The 21,960-nt window shown below is 51.5% G+C and overlaps 1 protein-coding gene across 1 annotated transcript; it reads right to left on the bottom strand.

Moving 5' to 3' along the window:
- Window positions 1–438: 438 nt before the first annotated feature.
- OXTR (oxytocin receptor) lies at window positions 439–20,778 on the bottom strand. Its single transcript, XM_010985013.3, has 2 exons — window positions 19,800–20,778; window positions 439–5,204 (listed from the first exon to the last, which is right to left on the bottom strand). Exons 1-2 carry the CDS (start codon window positions 20,725–20,727, stop codon window positions 4,957–4,959), a joined length of 1,176 nt encoding a protein of 391 aa, XP_010983315.3. The 5' UTR covers window positions 20,728–20,778; the 3' UTR covers window positions 439–4,956.
- Window positions 20,779–21,960: the final 1,182 nt, after the last annotated feature.

Genomic DNA, 21,960 nt, shown 5'->3' with positions numbered 1-21,960 from the left:
CAAAAGGTGATTCAGTAGTGGAGCCCAGGAAGGGACATAAACCCATTTGTGATTCTGCAAGTGACCCCTTATCCCACTTGAAGAAATACGCATTAGGGTCCCTTCAAGGTAATGATCTAGAATCCCACTGTGCCGAGTTAGACTGCGACGCAGTGTGTGTGGCTACATCATACAAGAGGTTTTGCTGGTGGGTCTTAGAGCATCTTCTGACAGAACTCTGAGCAATCAGAATACCTGTGACTGAAGAGAATGGACCAGGGCCCCTCCTCCCACCCCACACAGCCCCGATGCACCTCTGTCATCATCAGGCAGATTGGGGTATTCAAGGGAAGCCCCACAAGGGAATTCAAGTCCACAAGCCACCTGAAACGGACACTGTTCCCAGGAGGCAAAAGAAGGACAAAGCCATGTATGAAAAAACATGTTTATTCAGTGCACCTTTTATAAAGCAGCTAATGATGCAGGCATCTCATTATTGGGCACATTATTCACCAACTGGCACAGACAGGAGGTACCACAGAAAGCCACCAAGTAGAACAAAACTGAGGAATTCACATTTTGCATTTAGTGGCATTTCATGACAATTAAGTACAAAAGGTTAAGTGCTTTGAGACTAGGATCTTCGTAAAGGGCAGCCTCCCGCAGACACAACCCGCAGACCCACCCCAAAAGGAGACCAAATGTTGCGGCAGATTTTTTTTCAGGGCCTAAAGAAGTAATAAGGCTCAGGGTCTGCCAGTGTTCGCACTTCACTTTGGACCATCAGGACAAACATTGCAGAAGAAAATCTGCACACTCCAATGTATTGGTCCCTCCAGCCACACGTTAGGTTTATAAACAGGTCTGAAACTGCAGGCAAAGGTGATTGGAAGACCTCAGGCGCGGGGTCTGGAGGAGGAGGACAGAGACCACTAAGCCTGAGGCAGCGTCCTGGCCCCTGCCGTCGTTTTTCCAGGCTCGACTTAGGGAAGGAGAAAGAGATGACAAAATACTCTCCAGAATGAGACTGTGAGGGAAGGGGCATGTAGCCAGTGGTGCGGCTGAAAGCAAATGTCACTGATTTTCTATAAAGCAAACCCCCTGTGTCATCGTGAGAATCAAGGTCCCATCCAGAGCTTTCACAGCAGGAGAATGAGAAAAGCATCCCAGTTGGTTCTGGTCCGAAGAACCTTGCAGTTCCAGCGTTCTCGGCAAGATTGTGTCCGTGGTCAGGAAAATCTACTGAGCAATGGTCTCTTTGATCCCCAGTGGCCTCTGGTGGCTGCTAGGATCGCACCTTCCCCGGGGACAGCAGAGACCGGGCATCTTTGGCTGGTGAGCAGAGAGGCTCAGATGCCCACAGACCCAAGCATCGCTGCATTTGCATCCAGGGTGCACTTGGGTCCTGGACATGGGCACTGAGACCCCAAACCAGCATCCTGTCAGTTTCCCAAAAAGCCAGGACTGGCTGGTGACAGCAACAGCACAACGCATTTCGGTCCAAAGATGACACTGTCTTCAGTCCCCAGTTAGCACTGAAGATCCTGTACTAAACGCTGGGGTTCTGAAAACCGGCATTTCAGTGTACGCCTCTCTTCTTAGCAAGAGGGCCCTGCTAGCTCTTTCTGCTGTGCATGTACATGTGCGAACGTGTGTGTATAATGCAGTGTGGAGGGAGAAGGGGAAGTGTTCATGGAGAGAGATCTGTGGCTTTGGGAAGTGCTCCTGCTGTGCCACAGTGAGCCCAAAAATATGTGTGAAAATTATAAAAAAAAAAGTGCTCCAGAACACCATTGAGCTGGCCAGTTTCAGTCGAGAAACCTCCTATAATGTCCTGTATTTGATGACTCAAGGTATTTCTTGGACATGGTCACTTTGCAGCTCAAGACTGAGAGGACATTTGAGAACCTGTTTACCAGATTAAGTAAAACCTGAGACCCTCGGTGATGCTCTTCTGAATAAAACACAGCAGTCCACAGCTACAAGGCATCACTTCGGCCTTCCCTAGAGCAGGTCGCAGGCAACATCACTGCTGGTGCTTTGGGGCAAACAGGAAATACCACCTCTTGCAGGAAAAAACTAAGAATGAAAACCATGGGTTCTTCTGAAATGGTTAGTCACATGGAAACAAAAATTCTGGGAGGTAAGAGATTTCAAGGAATTCATCCTTCAAGCTGGCTGCCTCTGAATCCAGCTGGTAAAGATTTTTTTTTTAATTTTTAAAGTATTTAATTCAGTAGTTTTTAGCAGTCTCAAAATCGTGCACATCATTAATTCCAGAAAATTTTCATCATCTCCAAAAAAGCCCTGTATCTTAGTAGTCACTCCCCATCCACGCGAGCCTCCAGCCCCTGGCAACCACTGTTCTATAGTTTGTCTCCGTAGGCTTTGCGGACACTTCACCTATGTGAATGGAACCACCTATGTGGCTTTTTGCAATGGCGCCTTTCACTTTACCTGATGTTTTCAGGGTTCATCCACGTTGGGATCTGTGTCAGTACTTTGTTTCTTTTTCTAGCTGGATAATGTGCCATTATACAGACAAACTGTATTTACCCATTCAACAGCTGATAGACATTTGGTTATTCCTGCTTGGGGCCATTATAAATTAGAGCACTATAAACACTTGTGGACAAGTGTGTGTGTGTGCGCGACTTCACTTCTCTCGGGTGAAGGCCTAGGCGTAGCACTTCCGGCTCATAAGGTAGTTCTACGGGTCCCTTTCTGAGGAACTGCCAAACTGTTCTCCAAAGCGGCCGTGCCACTTTGCATTCCCGCGAGCGGTATCTGAGAAATCCAGTTTCCCTGCGTCCCTGCCACCGCCTGTTCTTGCCCATCTCTTTGATGAGAACCATCTTGGTGGGTGTGCAGTGGTATTTCACTGTGCTTTTGATCTGCATTTCCCTCATGAGTCATAATACTGAAGGTCTTTTCATGTGCTTATTGGCCATTCATATAGTTTCTTTGGAGAAGATACGGAAATACATCTAGTCATGTGTGTCTTCGAATATTTCACCCATTTTTTAAATTGGGTCATTTGGCTTTGCATTGTTAAATTGTAAGGGTTCTTGATATATTCTGGATACAAGTGTATGATTGGCAAATATTCTCTTTCATTCTGTGAATTGTCTTTTTACTTTCTTCTTCTTCTTTTTTTTAATGGAGGTCCTGGGGATTGAACCCAGGACCTCATGCATGCTAAGCATGTGCTCTACCACAGAGCTATACGCACTCCCCCCTCCATCTTTTCACTTCCTTAATAGTGCCCTTTGAAGCACAAAAGTTTTGCACCCCTTTTGGATGAGGTCCAGTTGATCTATTCTTCCTTTACTTGTGTTCTGGGTGTCATCTCTAAGAAACTGTTGCCTAATCCAAGGTCACAAAGATTTAGCCCTGATTTCTTCTAAGATGTTTATAGTTTTAGCTCTTACCTTTAGGTTGACGCACTTTCAAGTTATCTTTTGCATACCATGTGAGGTAGGGGTCCAACTGCATTCTTTTGCATGTGGATATCCAGCACCATATATCAAAGAGACGATCTTCCCTACTGAATTCTCTTGTCACACCTGTCAAAAGTCTGTCGGCCACAGATGTAATGGTTTATATCTGTACTCTCTATTCCATTCCTCTGGTGTATACGTCTATCCTTTGGTCTACACCACACTCTCTTAATTACTGTAACTTTGGAGTAAGCCTTGAAACCAGGAAGTGTGACTCTACCAACTTTGTTCTTCTTTTTCAAGGTTTATGTGGCTATTCATATTTCCATATGAATTTTAGAATCAGCTTATTAATTTGTATAAAGCCAGCTAGGATTTTGATAGGGATTTCACTGAATCCATAGATCAATTTGGAGAGTACTGTTACCTTAACAATATTTAAGTCTCTGATCCATGAACCCAGGATGTCTTTCCATTTAAGACTTCTATTTCTCTCAATGATATTTTGTAGTTTTCAGAGTATAAGTCTGGCATTTCTTTCATTAAATTTATTTCTATTCTTTCTGACATTATGATAAATGGAATTATTTCTTAATTTCATTTTCATACTGGTCATAGCTAGTGTAAAGAAAAACAACTGATTTTTGTCTTGACCTAGTACTCTGCAACCTGCAATTATGTGTTAGTTGTAATGGGTTTGCGTGAGCATCTCTGTGTATGAATTCCTTAGAATCTTCTATGTACTTCTTTTCCAATTTGGATGACTTTTATTTTTCTTTCACCATGGTTTCTTAAGTAGTAGCTTCTTAAAACATTTTTTTACTTTTATTTTTTGTAACGGAGGTAATGAGGGTTGAACCCAGGTCCTCGTGCATGCTAAGCACACACTCTACCACTGAGCTATATACACCACCCGGTCTTAAATATTTTTAACCCAAGTTTTAATTGACTGTCTGTGCTGAACGTTCTCTCAAGAGAATCCCTGGCTCCTAGGGCCACCTTCTGGCAAGCTGGCGCTCAAGGATGCTAGCACCTTCCCACTCGAAGGCTAAAGGACTCTGAGGCCAGGGGGGATGTGAGCACCACCCTCCATCCGAGCTCCCATTCCCACCCCTTACCCCAAGCTCAGAATGCCAGGCTTCCACACCCATTTGGTCACCAATCCTATACATACCACCTTTCACGTGATCCCAGGATAAAGGAGTGAAAGGATACTGGGGTGAAATCACAGGTCCAGGGGAAAAAAAAGCCCATTCAGTAGCCAGGGGTAGCAGTGGGGTCAGGGTAGCAGCAGTACCGTGGGAGCCCAGGGGGGCTCCAGGGCTTGTCTGACAACTGAGCCGCCCTATCATCTTCCCCCGTGAGACGGCTTCCCCACTGCAGGTCCCAATGCCCCACCCTACTCCAGCTCCACCAGGGTGTGGAGGGGTCCAAACTGAAAGATACCTTATATACACACGTGTGCAGCCACCAAGGGCCAGACTGTCCCTGTCGCACAACCCAAGCCAAGGGGGGCGGTCCTGACCCCGCCGGTTGGTCACACGGTGGGCAGCTGCGAGCCGCTTCTCTGGCTGGAGCTGTGCCCGCTCAGAACAAAGGTGGATGAGTTGCTCTTTTTGCTGACGCTCGTCTCTCCAGGGCGGCCGCCCTTCAGGCGGCTGGAGGAGCAGCAGAGGAAGCGCTGGACGAGTTCGTGGAAGAGGTGGCCGGTGAAGAGCATGTAGATCCAGGGGTTGCAGCAGCTGTTGAGGCTGGCCAGGAGCATGGCAATGATGAACGCTGAGGCTGCAGGAGGGAGCGGGGAGAACAGGGCATCACTACTGGGGCTTTCAGCCTTGTCTCCTGAGAACAGGTGCCAGGGGATGGGTCGCAAGACGGAGAGCTTAAGAGACGAAGTCTGCCTTCCTTCTTTCCATATGCTTGTGCTGGGGGTGCACTCAGCCAGCCCCCCAAGCCTTCCCTGGCTCTGCCCAGCCCTGGAAGCATCCCTGTCCTTTCTCCATCAGCATGGCCACCTGTGCATTCATTACTCAGCCCGCAAATATCAAGTGCCTCCTACTCAGAGAGTCCAGGGGCACAGAGTCAGAAGCTGCCAGACTGAGTTTATATTCCAGCCCTGCCAGCAACAAAGTAATTCCCCAAGAAACTGCTGTTTCCTAGTCTTTAAATGGGGATAACAAGAGCCCACAAAGCTCGTCGGGGGGCTACGAGGGTGAAAGAGCGTCTGGCACAGCCGGTGCCCAACACACGGACACTGCCATCACGACCACGTGCCAGGTGCCAGGCTAGGCGCTGGGACACGAAAGTAAACTGTGCAGCCCCATGAGCTGGGCACGGTATGGGTCAGGTGGGCACACCGAGGTGGGTGAATTCGCTCTGAGAGTAAATCGTGGCCGGCCCCAGAGGCACCAGCATCTGAACTGGTATCTGAAGGACACTCAGGAGCTTCCCAGGCGGAGAGGGGAGGAAGGGCACTCCAGGCAGAAGGAACAGCACAGGCAAAGGCATGGAAGCAAGAAAGCACCTGCTGTCTTCACAGCCGAGGAAGCGTTTCTGTGAGGACACCCCTAAGAGCACTGCTTCAGCACGACCAATAGGACTTGAACAGGAAAAGAGGGCACTGAAATTCTATGAGGAACTGTGCAGAAGCTGTTACACTGAAGACTTACTGAATTTCAGACCAGATTAATGATCAGAAAGCAACTTCAAGACATTGCTGGTCACAAATTTAAGCTTCAAAGGGGAAGACAAATTCCTGAGAACTTCCAGCTGAGGGGTGGGAATCTGGGTTTCTTTCAATGGCCTTAAATCTGACAAACTGCAGACACCCCCACCAGCAGAGAAGTACAGACACCCCCCCTAGAAATTCATGAGGAAAACAATGTTCCCAAGAACGCTGTTCACAGACACATCTTTGTGAGTGAAGGCGCTGCCAGAAGGCTTGGAAAATCTGATATTTAGTCCTCAATATTTTCTGCAAAAAATTTTCAAGAAATAGCCCCAGAATTCAAGAGCTCGATCCAGGGAAGCATTTCTCACAGGGACACTGGAGCTGCAAGATCTGGATGCCACCACCAATGTAGGCTGAGCACAGAGACATCTGTCAGCAAAGTCACCAAGTGCCAAAGGGGGAGGGTGATTGTAAGAGGAATTCAGTGGTTCTCAAAGTGGGGTTCCCGGCTCACCTGGGAAGTTGTTAGAAAAGTACAAGCTCAGGCCCCACCCTAGATCTACCGAATCAGACTCCCGGGGGTGATGCTCAGTACTGTGTCATAAACAGCCCTCCTCCCCTTTTGACGCAAGTCTGAAACCGCTGCTCTAATTACCTGGTGCACCTGTTAGAACAAAAGCAAGCCACAACGCACAAAGCCCCACGTCTTGCAAAAGAAAACGTTTAGGAAGCAAAGGAGTGGAGTCTAATCCTTAAACTAAACTAGGAAAGAAAAGAAAAGTAGAAAAGTAAAGGGTTGGGGTGGGGAGGGGGAAGCCAGAGCTTTTGAATTCCTCACTTTCTCTAACAGAGAGTGAAAAAGAGACACTGGATTTGGAGGGGTCAGAAAAAGAGGAATTTAAGTTGAGAAATTCTAGTGACATCACCAAGACTGAAACTAGAATGTCCTCAAAATCCTCATGAAACATATAGAATGAAATAGGCAAAATCAACACATGAACGTCAACATTTAGCAAGGCACTGAGAAGTAAACTGTCAGACACAAGGGATGAACATCCGTGTAGAAAGCTATGAAACGGGTAGAAGGACGTCTTAGGGGCAAAGTCCTCACGTGGACTGAGGGGCAGCACGTTTCACCCAGCTGTACAGAATTATACGGCATAATCTTAGCTGTTGCAGCTGCTTGCCTCACTCTTGACATTTGGATATTTTAACTTGTTTATCCTATTTTTAAAAAACAACCTAAAGAAACAGTAATCACAAAAAAGCAAACAGTTAAGGAATCCCCAAGTAGCCACGTGGAGTTTTTCTACCTTCAAGTGGATGGGAGGAGCTGGGACCACAGCCAGCATCTCTGCCCCGACCTGGTGGCCACAGACACAAATGACCAGCCTGGCCTGGCTCTCGGGAAAGGATGACCCTCTAAGCTGAACCTGCTCATGTCAAGTTGCCAAATGCTAAAGGCACATTTGGACTTGTTAAAAAGTTGGCAATATCCTAACCAACCAAAGATATGGGTCCTCAGCAGTGGTGTTTCAAGCTGTTTGTGAAAAACAAACAAACAAACAAAAAAAAACAACAAAAAAACAGGCTATGTAGGACATTCCCAAGGAAGGAAGCAGCAGGAATAAAGGCACGTGAGTGAGACCAAGCACATTCGGGGGCTGCCAGGCTTGGGGAGGGAGGGTTCAAGGGGGGAAGAGACTGGAAAGATCCAAGCGGAGGAGGAGGACCTTGAATTCAGGCTGAGCATGAACTTGAATCTACAGGCAATGGGGAGTTACTGGTTTCTGAGCAGGCGAGTGACTCACTGCACCTCATCTACTTTCTGAGCTTACTGTATCCTGTTTAGGTTACAACACTGCCCTTTCTGGTGGCTAGAAAGGCGTCCTAGGATTGAAGAACAGGAACAAAGCACAGAAATGCTGTCCTTGGCATTTTGTGATGTTGTTTCCAAGGGAGCACATGACAATGCAGTCAGTCGACCACCGGAATCATGGCTCAAGCTTCCGCAGAACACAACAGTGTTCAAAGCAGCCTTATCCCCATGTTATATATGAGGAAAGTGAAGCTCCGAGAAGGGAAGTGACTTCCCCAAGGACACACAGCAAGTCACCCTGTGCTCCTACTTGAAAGTAAATGAAGTCTGAGGCCTTGGAAAGCAAGGTCGGCATTCACACGTCAGGCTGGTTCCGGCTAGTTCCCTAACCGGATTGCTGGGCAATCACCCTCATGGTATGATTTGAAGGACAGAGTCAGAGAGCAATCCCCCTTTCCCAGAACAGACGTGGGCCCCCTCAGAGGCTAAACACTGCCCAGCTCCCAGTGATGGTCTTTTAAAATCCAGTGAACTTGGGAGGGGAAACACTCTGCCTCCTATTGGACCAGTATCCTCCCTGGCAGAAATGTCTACAGGTCTAGACACAAAAGGTGTGGGAGGCAAACCCTGCCCACTGCTTGTTTTTGTAAATGTTTTATTGAAACACAGCAAAGCCCATTCATTTACATATTGCCAATGGCAGCCTCTGCACTCCTAGGGCAAAGTTGAGTAGTTGTTACAGAGACCTTATATCCCAAAAGCCTAATATTACTGTTTGGCCTTTTAGAGAAAAAGTTAGCCTGTCCTTATCTAGATGCCTGTGGGAGGAGCAGATATTAAAAAGTAGAGGGAAACAACTCAGAAAAGGGAGGGGCAGACCCCCCCCCAGGCAAGCTCAGCCCACTTTTCCCCAAATCATTGGAAGCAGAACTGAGTGATGCCGTTGCTTTTAAAAAGTACCCAGACCTGGCACAAACCCTGGCTCTGGCACCCTTCACCCATGCATTCTAGGGCAAGTCAGCGAGCCTCTCTTAACCTCAGCTTCTCCACCTGCGAGATGGGAATAATACAAAGAACTTCTCTACAGAATCATTGCAAAGTTTAACCAGACAGGATGCCAAGTGCTCACCCTGATTCCTGGTACTTAATAAAGCTTAGCTAACTTTTATCTTCACTACAATGATATGTGCATGCCCAATAAATGTCACTTCTCTTATCAATAAGAGAGTCAGGGCCGACGTGTGGAACAACGGGGAGAGGCTGCTCCCTGAGCTGGGCTGTGTCCTGGCAACTGAGGCAGAGACCCAGCGTGGGGCATGGGACTCGGCACCACCGTCGGAGCTTCTGGAGGCTGCACTGCCATATGGCGATGTCTGTCCAGTGTGGCTTTTGGGTCAGACTGCATGGCCGAGAAGGTCGGCTTATACATCGATTCTGTGCTGGCTCAAAAGTCCCACCCCCACCCCCTGCCCCACTAGTGTAACCCGCAGAGCTGGTCTGCCCTTCTCAGCTAGCTTCTAATTTCCTGATGGGTTTAAACAGACTGAAACAGTGGGCCATCTTTGGAGAGGACAAGGGCAATGCCTGGGGCCCCACTAGGTCAAAGGTGTGCTGAAGCAATGACGCAGCATTAGACAAGAAGGCTCCTGTCTTCTTCCAGCTGATGCATGAGGATGCTTTTGTCCTGGGAGTATCTGATCTTTCCCTGCAGACCTCAGTGCTAAGATCTGTTTTGCTTACACAGAGCCTGGTCATTCCAGCTGTGAGGAGCTGCAGTCTCTCTGTTGTAAAATTCCCTGTCTCCTGCCCACCTGCATTTCAGCACCAAGTCCTAGGGCCATGCCATCACCTAGGTGGTTTTTCTACCCTGAAATCCTTCCTGTGCTGATTGTCTTCTTTCAAAACAGCCACCCAGCAGGTTGCTGCAGTTGGACACTGAAAAGGTGGCTTACAGAGGCTAGACTCAGTGGAGTCTGGCAGGCTGGCAGTGGATGCTGTGGTACCCATGCCCAGTCCCATATTAGGTGCAAGTGCTCATCCCTGAGTTCCTCCAGAGGATAACACCCTGCTCAGGGCAGTCCACACCCAGTGCACCAAAGCCCACCCCTTCACCTTCATCCCAGCCTCCCTGAAGGGCCAGCCCAGCTCCTAAGTGCCCCATGACACTGGCCCCGGCCACACTTTCCACAAAGCAGAGCAATGATATAGTCAGTGTGGACAAAAGGAGGACCTGGAAGTCACAATCAGCAGACTCACCAAAGGAGTGGCAGCCAGCAACTCCTGGGGGGTCAGGCCAGTGGGGAGCCCTTCACAGAGGATCAAGATGCAAACCCCCAGGGTCTGAACCCCCCTCCCACCTCATTTCCTGAGTCACATCTACTGTTTGAGCCGCCCATCCTTGAAGTGACACCCAGAGGACTTTGAGAAAATTGGAAAAAAAAAAAGTGTAAAAGGGCTTTGTGAATGGCAAAGTGTTTGTTCAAGTTACTTTATTATTATTATTAACAGATATGAAATATGATCAACTCCGTAATTTTTTCTAGCCCAAGGCTGGGGACTCCTAGTCTATGGTTGATTCAAGAAACTGTCCTTTGTCCTTTCTTCCATGACTTCAAAAATTTAAAAAACAAAAATCAAAACCTGGAGTCCTAGCATTAGATTACATGACCCCAGGGGAACTCTAGAGTGTCCATTTTGGAAAAACTTACTCTGCCAGTGACGTAAGAACCCCAGAGGGGAAGGGGTGCAACCCTGGGCGAGAGCAGAACTTGAGGGTCTCCACCAGGAGAGCTCATTCTCATCTGTCTCTTCCACCCCAGTCAATGGTGGGGGGTGGGGGGTGTAGATCTGGGAGAGGGTGGGGGGACCCAAGGCTGGGGACTAGGGATCATCTTCCAGCACAGCTCCTATGTGCCAGAGGACTAAGCAGCGCCAGCCAACAGTAAATGTCCCCTGCTGGGCATTTGACCCCAGGGGACAGAAACAACTCGGAACTTACACCCAGCACTGTGATTCATCCAGATGGGCGGCAGAGGGCCACGCGAGGACAGTGTGCCCCCAGCGTTCCATCCGCCTACAGCCTGGCTTGACTCAAGCCCCAAGAACTCCCTTGTTCGGATTTCCCGGCACTCCCTCCACCCATCACCAGCACCGTCACCATGCGCCCAAATTAGCCCAGAACAGCTGACGGGCAGCTGGCCAGGGCCTCTCTGGCTGTGTTGTTCCTAGGGTAACTAACACGTTTCCCGTATTCATACGATTCAAAGACATATGGCTCATCTGACTTCTCTCATCTGGATCAGATCAAGCTCATCAATTTCATAAGAGGCTCTCACCCCAGAAACCAATCACTGAGTTCAAGGCCTCCTGGCCCCAGCGCTCCAATCAGGCCTCTCTCCCAGGGGAGCGGGAATTCAGGTCTAAGTCTCTCATCCTGATAGAGACTGTGTAGGAATTTGGAAACTGTGGTCTACTGAAAGACTTAAAATATATATATATTTTATATATATATATTTCATATATATTTCATATATATATATTTCAATGTGCACTTACATAAAAATTGAATTCTAATATGTATTACAGGGCACCTTCTTTGAACAGACCACCAATCTACAACAACGGAATTGTTAAAGTCACAGATGTAGGATCTCGCCATGTATTCTGAAATCATGATAAGCAATAAAAGCCAGATTTGTGGGCTCCAGAGCTTTAAATGGGTTTCTCTAATGTCACTGCTCAAATCTGGGGGCATGTGGGGCCCACTACACAGGACCTACAGAATAACCACATTCTGGAGGCAGAAGAGCTGGGGCTTCCTGCAAACGACCAGCCCCTGTCTACCCTTCAGAGTGTGACAGGGCGCTGCTGCCAATTTGGGCCACCCATGTAAAGGCTAGCCACACATTTTGGTAACAGTGTTAATATATTAAAGCCTCATCATTTCATGTGCAGCCAATGAGCCAGCTGCATGGATAATGCACAGCCATCATTTAGGAGTTTGTAAAAATGCAGACTCCTGGACCCTACCCAGACCTACTGAATCAGAATCTGCAATTTAACAAGTTCCCCTATGTGATCTGTGAGCACACTGAAGTCTGAGACGTATTCCTCCAGTATGGGAAAAGATAATAAAGTAACTGTCCAGTGACCACAACATGGAATGTGCACCTGCTTCTTTGCACAGCCAGCTCCTACTCATCCTTCAAAACCCCTTTTAAATGCTGCTTCCTCTCTGAAATCCTGATTTCTTCCCAGGGAGACCAAATCAACAAATGCCTCCTGGGGCATTCACAGCACTTGGTAAATAAATCAGCACCATCCCTTCCTATTGTCATTGTTTATGTTTATAATCTGTGGTCGAGTTCTGTGACTCATTTGTGGCTCTGTCCTTGGTTGCCAGCAGAGATTGCAAAGTAGGAAATGTTCAATAAGCGACTAAGTTGAACTGAAGCATGAAACTAGCAGACAGGAAGTCCTGGTCAGTCACTGCCACTAGCGTGTTGGAAAGACAAAAAGACAACTCCCCTGCGTAACAGTGGGAGACGGGCCCCTAACGAGACAGCTGGACTCCAGTGCAATTCCCTCCAGGAAAGTTAGGTTCACACTCAGATATTGAGGTCAGGTGGAGAGAAAGAAAGAGAATGAGTAAGAGTGACCATTACAGCATGAGACATGGCCGGAGTGCAGAGGCCCATGGTACTGAAGCTTCGGCAAAAAGGTGGGAGGAGCCAGCTCCCAGCAGACCACAGAGGGAGGGGCTGGCAGAGGCTGGTCTGCAGTGGCCAGGAATCAGGAGCACAGAAATCAGGAATCGGGGGCTGGGAATGAAAGGCTGCCTGGTTACTCCTCCCTCCCACCCCCAACCCCTCATGCAAGAGTCCCCTTGGGTTTCCAAAGCCCAGAGCTAGAACCTCCCCACCTCCTCCCCTACTGCCTCCTCCAGGCGAGGCCGCAACTTTCCTTTACCTGTTAAGTCTTGTTCCCAGCATCACCGGGCCTGCCGCCACTCAGTGAGAACGTGACCCCTCTGCTAGCACGCACTCCTGAGCTCAAAACAATTCACCTCCTCAACTGCACTGACTGACCTTGGGACCCAACATGGCTTGAAATTTGTCTCTTTTTCAAGCATTTACTGAGCACTTACTACATCCAGGTACTGTGTCACCATTCATTCCACCCTCCCCACAACCTAAACCCTACTCTTAACCCCTGAAAACTGAGTCCCAGGCAAGTCGAGTCAATCACCCAGGGTCACTGCCACGGCTCCATCTGGCCACAACATAGGACGGAACCATCCTGGCAGAAACTAGGGTTGTCCCTCCCAGAGGTCGGTGGGTATACCCAGAGACCAACCTTGGCCTGACCGCCCCACATTCATGCTTGTGCCACAGGAGGGTGGGTGAGGGCCCAGGGAGGGCTCCTTGCACGCTCTCCTCATGGGAAGACTGACAACTCAAGGCAGAGGTTCTGTGCAGGACCCTCGGGCAGTGCTGAATAACTGCCTGCAGAATGAGTGCACTGGCATTCACAGGAGGAGGGACACCCCAGCTGGGGGAAACAGGGAAAGCTTCATGAAAGTGACCAGGGGACAAAGCCGCCACATCCAGCTGTTAAGATTGTGCACTGCACAGCTCCTAGGAGCACCATTCTCACAGACCATAAGGTAAATGGAACCCCCTGGATTTGTGCACAAAGCAGCCCACACATTGGACTTGGACTGTGAAGGATGGGTCTCCACAGAAGAGACTGAGGTAGGTGCTCCTGGGACGGAAAGAGAATCAGCCTGCGTGCAAAGCAAAAGGCCCTGCGGGAAGTGGCAAGTCAGCAGGTCTGGCTTGGGCGCACTAGGCGGACTGGCCAGAGCCCAGTGCGGAGGTGGTGAGGGTACTCATTTGTTAGACCGTAGTCCCGGCCAGGCCTACACAGTGGGCCCAAACCAGCGCTCTCAACGAGGGCAATTCTGCTCCATAGAGGACATCTGGCAATGTCTGGGGACATTTCTGGTGGCTACAACCACAGGGAGGTGCTCGTGGCATCTAGCAGGTGGGGGCCAGGGATGCCACTAAACATCCTACCTCACACAGGATGGTCACCCCACCCCACACCACACTCAGAGATTATCTGCCCCCAAATGTCAACAGCGCCAAAGCTGAGAAACCCGCTCTAAACCGAGAAGCTGGTGATGGAAAGGGAAGGAAATAGAGACATGAGAGGTGAGAGGTACTAAGGGAAGACAGTGGATGGCGGGGAGGAGTGGAGAGACATGGGCTTTGAACCCAGACTGCTGAAAGGGCCTGGCGGTTAGCACAGATATAGCTCAGTGGGTGGGTGTGTGCTGGGTGTTACAGGAAAGAGGTCCCAGGAGTCAAGTCATCTGGGCCACACAGAGGGCACAGGGGCTGGGGCAGGAGGGAAGCAGTCTGGCCTTCCCAGGCATGGGATGACCTGGGTTCAGTTCCCAGCCCCGCCTGTGCTGTTGAGCAGTCTGTGCCTCTCTGAGCCTTAGTTTCCTCATGTGTAAAATGGGGAAACCACCCCCTTACCTTGCTGTGTTTAGGTGAGGATAAGAGATGGAGCCAGGCACAGGGTCCGGGACTCAGAAAGGGGCGGCTACTGATTTCAACTAATCCAACTCCTCACTTCACTGCAACTGATGCCCAGAGAGGGTGGCATGTTCCATCACAAGGTATTGTCCCCACTGCTCAGGCAGGAATGACAGAGGCCCAGAGACCACCCAGAGACATGCCCCCAAATCACACAGATGGCCTGAGACCAGGCCTCTGAAAGAGACTCTTACCACCTCCAGTGCTGTCCCCATCCCCCCACCCCCGCAGGGCTCTGGCAGTTGGGGCCCTCCCGGGCCCCCTGCTCCACCTCCCACCTGCTCCCCAACCCACTCAGACATCCATCAAACAGACAAATATATGTAGCAAAGCCTCACCCAACAAGCTTGTTTGTTTTGGGTTTGGTTTTTTTTTTTTTTTCTTTCTGTTTTTGAGCAAATCTTTGGGTAAAAAATAAATAAATAAAGTCATCTTGGGGGCAGAAACCCAAGGAGAAACCATCAGCATTAGCCAAGAGCACACAAGAATCCACAACTGCTCAATCGGATGAGACTGTGGTCACTAATTGCCTGTCTAATTGCAATTCATGCCCAGAAGGACCAAGCTTGAGAAAAGGAAAGCTCTGTCTCATCTCCTCCTGCATCCCCGTCCCCACTGCTCTCCATCTCAGTGGGTCACCTGAAGAGCAAGCCCCTCCAAGGTACCCAGCCCACCCACACCTCGGGCACAGTGTTCTAGGGAAGGTAAGGCGGGCAGGCCACACAGGAGGGGCCACAATTCCACAGAAACAGGGAAGCTCATTCTGCAGATGGGGAAACATGTAAAACCAGGCCTCCTGTGCATTTCAGCCTCCTTCCTGGTGCAAGACCTTGACAGATGTTTGACTACCCCCAGTAGTGGGACACTCCTTCACTAAGTCACCAATTCTCTTGCCGGAGGGCTGCCCAGAAAGCCCTTATTTCTCTTGAGTACAACTCTATACACCCATCCCTGCCCCTTCCCCTGCACCTTCCTCCTCTCATCTCCCACATGTTTGTTCAACAAGCACTGGCTGAGCTCGGATGGGCGGCCAGCCGTGTGCCAGGCACAGAACACACATCCGTGAGCAGGACAGGTGGCGTCCCTGCTATGACAAGGCTCATAGTTCACCTCTCGGGCTTTAATATGCTTCTCCAAATAACAACCTCCCTGGACACACTGGCTACTGTCCAGAAGACCCTGCCTTCACCCCGCTTCTCCCTCCACCCAGGCTTTCAAGAGAAAAATGTCCATTTCTCCAGCTGGAGTAAGTGCCAGAATTCTCATAGTCAATCCCAAGAATGCAAACAAAACATTTAATAAGAAGAATGGGGAGAGGGGAGGGGAAGACAGGTCATACCATATCATCCTCATAACATCTCCAGGAATAGATTTGCCATCCTCATTATAACAGAGGAGGAAGCTGAGGCTCAGAGAGGGACACTACCTGCTCAAGGACACACAGGAGAAAGTGGCAGGGTGGGCTCCACACACAGGCCCGCCACGTGGCTCCAACATCTGCTCTTTCCCTGCATTGGGACCTGGGGTCCTACAGTGCCCACCGCTGTCCTGGCCAACTGGATACCTCCATCTCCTCTCCACCTCCCTCAGCACCACCCCGGGGTCAGAGTCCTTGGGACCAGCAGCAAAGCAAATTACACTGAGCGCAAAGGAAAAGGCTGGTGTCAAATCTCTTGCTGTGGAATTGGATCCTGAAAGTTACATCCAAGGCTTTTCCAAACCTGCCCCGGGTGACTGGTCCCAGCCTGCCTCCTGCAGCGGCACCAAAGCAGGGCCCAGCAGTATGGGGCTGCTCTCAAGGAGAGGGGCTCATGAAATCCCAAGCCCTTCCCCTTGAGGTTTTTCTTCTGTTTTTTCCTATGAATGTTGGAAAGATTGAAATTGAGTTTTCCTCTTTGCTTTGGCTCTGATGAAAAGGAAGCCTCAAGGACAGCTCACCACCCTGCCACAGAGCCTTCATTATTTTTGTTATTGCTATTATTTTTCTATCCTTTCCCCTTCTTCCCAGTTTCCTCATGTCTACTTTATCTTGTGGTATCCCCCAAATCTTTGTGCTCTCCTCAAATTATTTTTGGAACAAGGAGCTCTAAACCCATAAAGGCAGTGCTTGGTGGAGTGAAGGTGTATGGGGAAAGAAGTTGCTCAAGGAGAGAGAAGGAAAAGGAGCATCTGATTTTCACAAGAACAGCAGGGGTAGGGAACCCTCCTGAAGGAGGAATTTGGAGTCCCAAGGAAGCCTCCAGGGCACATGCGAGTTCTCCTCCTGCTCTGTTAGCCCCTGACCTGTCAGAGGTTGAGGAGCTGCTGGTTCTCCCCGAGGTTTTCATGACAAAGGTGTCAGCGGGAAGGATGCCCCACTCCTGCTCCCACAGAGCCTGCCTGCCCCTGGGCTTCGAGGAAGGATGTCATGCTGTTCACAAAGCACTTCCCACTCACCAAGAGATGAGAAGAGCCTGGGGCCCTGATCTAGACAGTTTGCATTCTTGTCAATTCCTTTCCTCTTGGAGAGAAAGGCTAGAGCTGCGCATCCATGTCACTTTGCTGATCAAAATCTCCAGTAGCTCGAACGTCCCTGCCTTGTTCCTTCCTTACCACTTGCCGAAAGCCTCTAGACTTGAGTCATGTCTCCTAAGTGACTGTAAAAGCCAGCATTCCGGATGGCTCAGCCTGCTACTTGCAATTATTCAAATGAATGCCAAGTGAGCACCAGGCATGCTTCTGGCTCATGTCCCATCCACTTGGATCTGTATCCCTGAGGCTGAGGAATGACTTGACCAGGCCAGTGGCAGGTACCTAAGTCCTCTGTGCTGGGTGAGCTGGAAGCCCACCCCTGGCAACACGCTGGGGGAAGCGGGGTGCTGGGAGCCATGGCATTAGGACTCCCCTGTTGTTTGCATTTGTGCGCAGAGCACCCAGGACAGAATGCCAAGGAGCAACTGAGCACTTGGGTGTTTCATGAGACTCCACTCTTTCCTCTGAACCAGGAAAGGGAGCAAAGGGACCTGAGGCTCCTGGAGCCTGAGTAGAAGCCAGTTTCACTCAGGAAATCATCGGGGGACCACATGTACCCCAAAGTCCTCCAGCCCCCACTTCAGCTGGGGACGCCCTCTAGCTATGTCTCTCCCTGCGCCTTGTCTTTAAGTCAGAAACATGAATCATTCAACACATTTTAAAGGGTAGAAAAGATCTAAACTTCACTGAGTGATTATGACATGTGTGGATCACACATTCTCATTCTTTAGGAAGGAAAGTGAGACAGAGGGGCACAGGTGCGGGGATGGAAGTCATATGGGGGGAGAGAAGGAGGGAGGAAGGTCAGCAGGGAGGAAAATAAATGAGAGAGGCGGGGCGGGGGGGGCAGGAGGATGCAGCAAAGAGAGAAGAGCAGGATTATCCCCCATGAATCAATGGAAGTCCGAACCACCCTCATTCTAAAAGCAAGACACTGAGGTGCCAGGGGGAGAAGAGGACCCTTCAGCTAGTAAGGGCTGGAGGGAGGACTAGATCCCAGGTCTCCCCAATATCTGCTCTAAATGGGTGCAGCTCTCACTTCCTCGAGAGCTGGTGTTTAAGCTCCTCAAGACCTGGGTCTAGCATCTCTTGATCCTGCCCAGGAAACAGGTGTGGCCTGATGCCTTATTTAGAAACACTCACTACTGGCTTTTACTCATCTCAATGCCCTAGTCGTCTGCCCTTCAGAGGAAGCCTGGCACTGGGGCAACAAGGGTTAGGGAGGAAACCCCAATTCTAGTCTGCTTCCCATCTGCTGTGTAACCTGGAGCCAGTGCCTTGCCCTCTCTGGACCCCTGAACCCCCTCTGCAGGGTGTGCCCAGGCTGGATCTGCTGAGTCTTCACAGCAGCCCTCACCGTGCAAACCACCCGGCCGGGCATTCCACAGGTGCTCAATCAATTTGAATTAGGTAACTGCTCCAGCCACAAAGGCAGACATTGGGCTAATTGTGAAGGTTGGGTAAAGCCAGCAGTCTGTGATTTTGGGAAGAGAGCAAAGCAAACTTATCCAGCTGAATGAAGGGAGATTTCCGCTTTCACGGGATGGTTGTATTTGAGACTGTTGGGAGGACTAGTGATTCCGTCCAGAAATGGGACATGTGCACTACCTCAGGGACAGAACGGATAACAGCAAACCCCTCAGCCTTTCCTTAGAAGCATTTAAGCCGCCGGCACCCCAGTGCACTGTTAATGCTTAACCTCGGGCAAAAGGTGTAAGTCATTCACCACCACTCACCTTCCCCTTTGCTCTTTGGAAATGAGCTACTGGAACTGTGGGAGATGAAAGTGGAGCTGCCTGCAGCTCAGAGCTCACAAGCGCTGGCCACAGCCTACAGCGGCCGGCGCTCTCTGCTCCCCCAAGTTCTCTCCCCACAGAGCCTCCCATTCTACGCTCTCCTGGTCTCCCCGACACCCAAGCTCAAGGATGGCCCCTGGCCACCCTCAGCCCTGACCTCCCCGTCCTCCAATCTGGACGGCGCGTTCCCTGCCTGCCTGCCGAAATCACCTAGCCTCCCCAGTCAAATGGGAAAGTTTGTATCCCCGCTCCCTTCCCCGCCCCACTCCCCGCCCCCAGCAGGAGCTACTTACCGGTTCCTGGGCACCACCAGCCCAGGTGCCTGTCCCCAGCCCCAGCAGTACTCACCTCTCCACTCGCACAGCTTGTCCCGTCCACTGGGAGAGGGGTCCAGGGACTAGTCTCTGCACCCCAAGACGCCCTGCTGGCACCTTCTCAGAGCTTGGTTGGAGGAATGGAATTAACCACCTCCTTCTGCTCTGATCCAAACTAGACCTCACCGGTTCAGACCGACTTGGACTTAAAGGGGAAGTTCAATGTAAAGAGAACTTAACTTGGAAGGAACTTGAGCTGGGGCCTGGGTTGGAAAGTTACCTCCCCCACTCGCCAATCAGGTGGGAAAGGCAAGTTACTGGAACCTGTTTCCTGGTCCATATAGCAAACCTAATGTCCCACATGCAGCCCAAAGCCTGTGCTAAAGATTTTACGTGCATTTTCTCATTTCATCCCCCTACTGCTGGGGAGAGCTGGTACTTTTATCATCATTGCCATTTTACAGAAAAGGAAGCCAAGTTTCAGAATTTACGCCCAAAATCACTTGTCCAGCGGATGATGGGGCCATGACTCGAATCCAGGTCTCCAGGATTCCCAAACCCATTTCTCCCCCATGAGGTCCCCAGAACCCTGGACGTTCAGAGGCAGCCAGACCAGGGCCCCGCGCCGCCGCGCTCCCTCCTCCCGGTTTCCTGCCCGCAATACCTTCCTTGGGTGCATCGGCGTCCCAGACGCTCCACATCTGCACGAAGAAGAATGGGGTCCAGCACACGATGAAGGCCAGCACGATGATGAAGGTCATCTTGACCGTGCGAATCTTGGCCTTGGAGATGAGCTTGACGCTGCTGACGCGTGCCAGAGCCGCGCGGCCCTCGCTGCCTGACGCCGCGCCCTCGGGCCCCGCGGCCGCCTCGGCTGCAGCCGCCGCGGTCTTCAGCCGCAAGTTCTGCCAGATCTTGAAGCAGATGAGGCCGTAGCAGGCGGCGAGCACGATCACAGGCACGATGTAGACGGCGAGCGTGATCCACGTGATGTAGGCCTTGGGCCCCCAGGGCTGGATGAAGACCGCCCAGCAGTCGAAGACGCCGTCGGCCACCTCGCGCAGCGAGAAGATGTGCACCTGAGGCGTGCTGGCCACCAGGCAGCCCAGCCACGTGGCGAGCACGGCCAGGCGGTCCGTGCGGCGGCGCAGCGCGCGCAGAGGCTGGCAGATGGCCAGGCAGCGGTCGAGCGACATGAGCAGCAGCAGGTAGGTGGAGGCGAACATGCCCACCACCTGCAGGTACTTGACCAGGCGACACAGCAGGTCGGGCCCGTAGAAGCGGAAGGTGATGTCCCACAGCAGTTGCGGCAGCACCTGGAATACCGCCACCACCAAGTCGGCTATGCTCAGGTGCTTCATGAAGAAGAAGAGGCGCGAGTGCTTGTGGCGCGTGGTGCGCAATGCAAGCAAGACGCACGCGTTGCCGCTCAGCGCCAGGAAGAGGATGAGGCACAGCACCGCCACCTCCACGCGCGCCAGGGCCTCGTTACGCTGTGGCGGCCCGGAGGTGCGGTTGCCCTGGGCCCCCGGCGGCGCCGCGCTCCCGTTGATCGCCTCGGCGCTCCAGTTGGATGCAAGCGCCCCCTCCATGACCGTGGCTCCCGCCGTGCGCCCCTGGCCTTCGAGCCCTTTAAGGCGTGGTGCACGGGGCGGGGGCTGGACGCGCAGTGCCGGAGTGCCTGCGGGCGGGAGCGGGGGGCGCTCCTGGGATCCGCTCAAATCCGCTCCTGAAACAAACCCCGAGGGCCGCGAAAGGGCCGCGCGGTTCTCTTCCGACGCACCTGCGGCTCAGCTGCCCCCTTCCGCGGGAACTCAAGTCATCTGGGACTAGCGCCACAACCGCCAGCCCTGGGGTTGCTCAGCCGCCACCCCAGAAATCCCCATTTAAGGTACCTCCTCTGAGACACTGGAAATGAGCGGGAGTCTACCGGACCGGCAGTTCCTTGAGACATTCAGTTGTTTCCACTGAAAGAGGGAGGATCATAATCAGTTTCCTCCGGAGCTGGGACTTCTAAGCCAGCCACCTCCCCCGGGGATCCTCCAGCTAGCTGTGTACCCCCCAGAACCCACCTCCATCGAGACCCAAACCAGCCACCTCTCCTAGTAAACCTTACTGCAGGTGCTCCCTCCGGAGATCCCCAAACAGCCACTTGCCCTGGAAAGCCCAGTGCAGGACCATCCTCCTCCAACCTCCTGTTTCTAAGATGCTTAGGATCCACCCCTGAACTTCCACAACAGCCGCCTCTTTGGAACCCCAGTCCAGCGGTCCATCCCGGAGGAACTCCAGACTCAGTACTACTCAGGACGCCTAGCCGCTGTTTCCAGTATCCCTCAGGCCTAGACACCTCTCGCAGGGATCCTCCCCAGCCCAGTAAACCTGAAGGTTCGGGAACCTAACGCGTGCCTTGGCCCCCAACAGATGCATCTGGGACCTGAGCAGTCACTTCATAATCTCCCAGAGCACTGGCAGCACCTCCAGGAATGAGGATCGCCAAGGCACCCCACCACCTCCACTCTGGGCTCCCAGCCATCACGTCCCCTCCGTGCGCAAGACCCACCCACCTGCACTGAGTCCTGGGGCTGGCCTAAAGTTGGCTCTCTTGGGGAATCTGCACCGATGCGGACGGCGCCAAAGACGCGTTCGCTCCCGGCCCAGTTGAGGTGGCTGCTGCCGGCACCCAGTCCGATAGGAGACTGAGGGTTTGGACTCTGGAGGCTGGGCTGGAATCCCCTCTTCCGCAGCCTGACTGGTCGCTGGATAGGGACAGGAGGCGAGTGAGGAGCGCTGCCGAGGTTGTGCTCGCGGGCAGCGTCAGGATGCGG

Source organism: Camelus dromedarius, chromosome 17 (assembly GCF_036321535.1).
Source record: "Camelus dromedarius isolate mCamDro1 chromosome 17, mCamDro1.pat, whole genome shotgun sequence".
In the NCBI taxonomy this organism is placed as follows: domain Eukaryota; kingdom Metazoa; phylum Chordata; class Mammalia; order Artiodactyla; family Camelidae; genus Camelus; species Camelus dromedarius.
The sequence above is the reverse complement of the archived record's forward strand: the minus strand, read 5'-3'. Positions and strand labels throughout refer to the sequence as shown.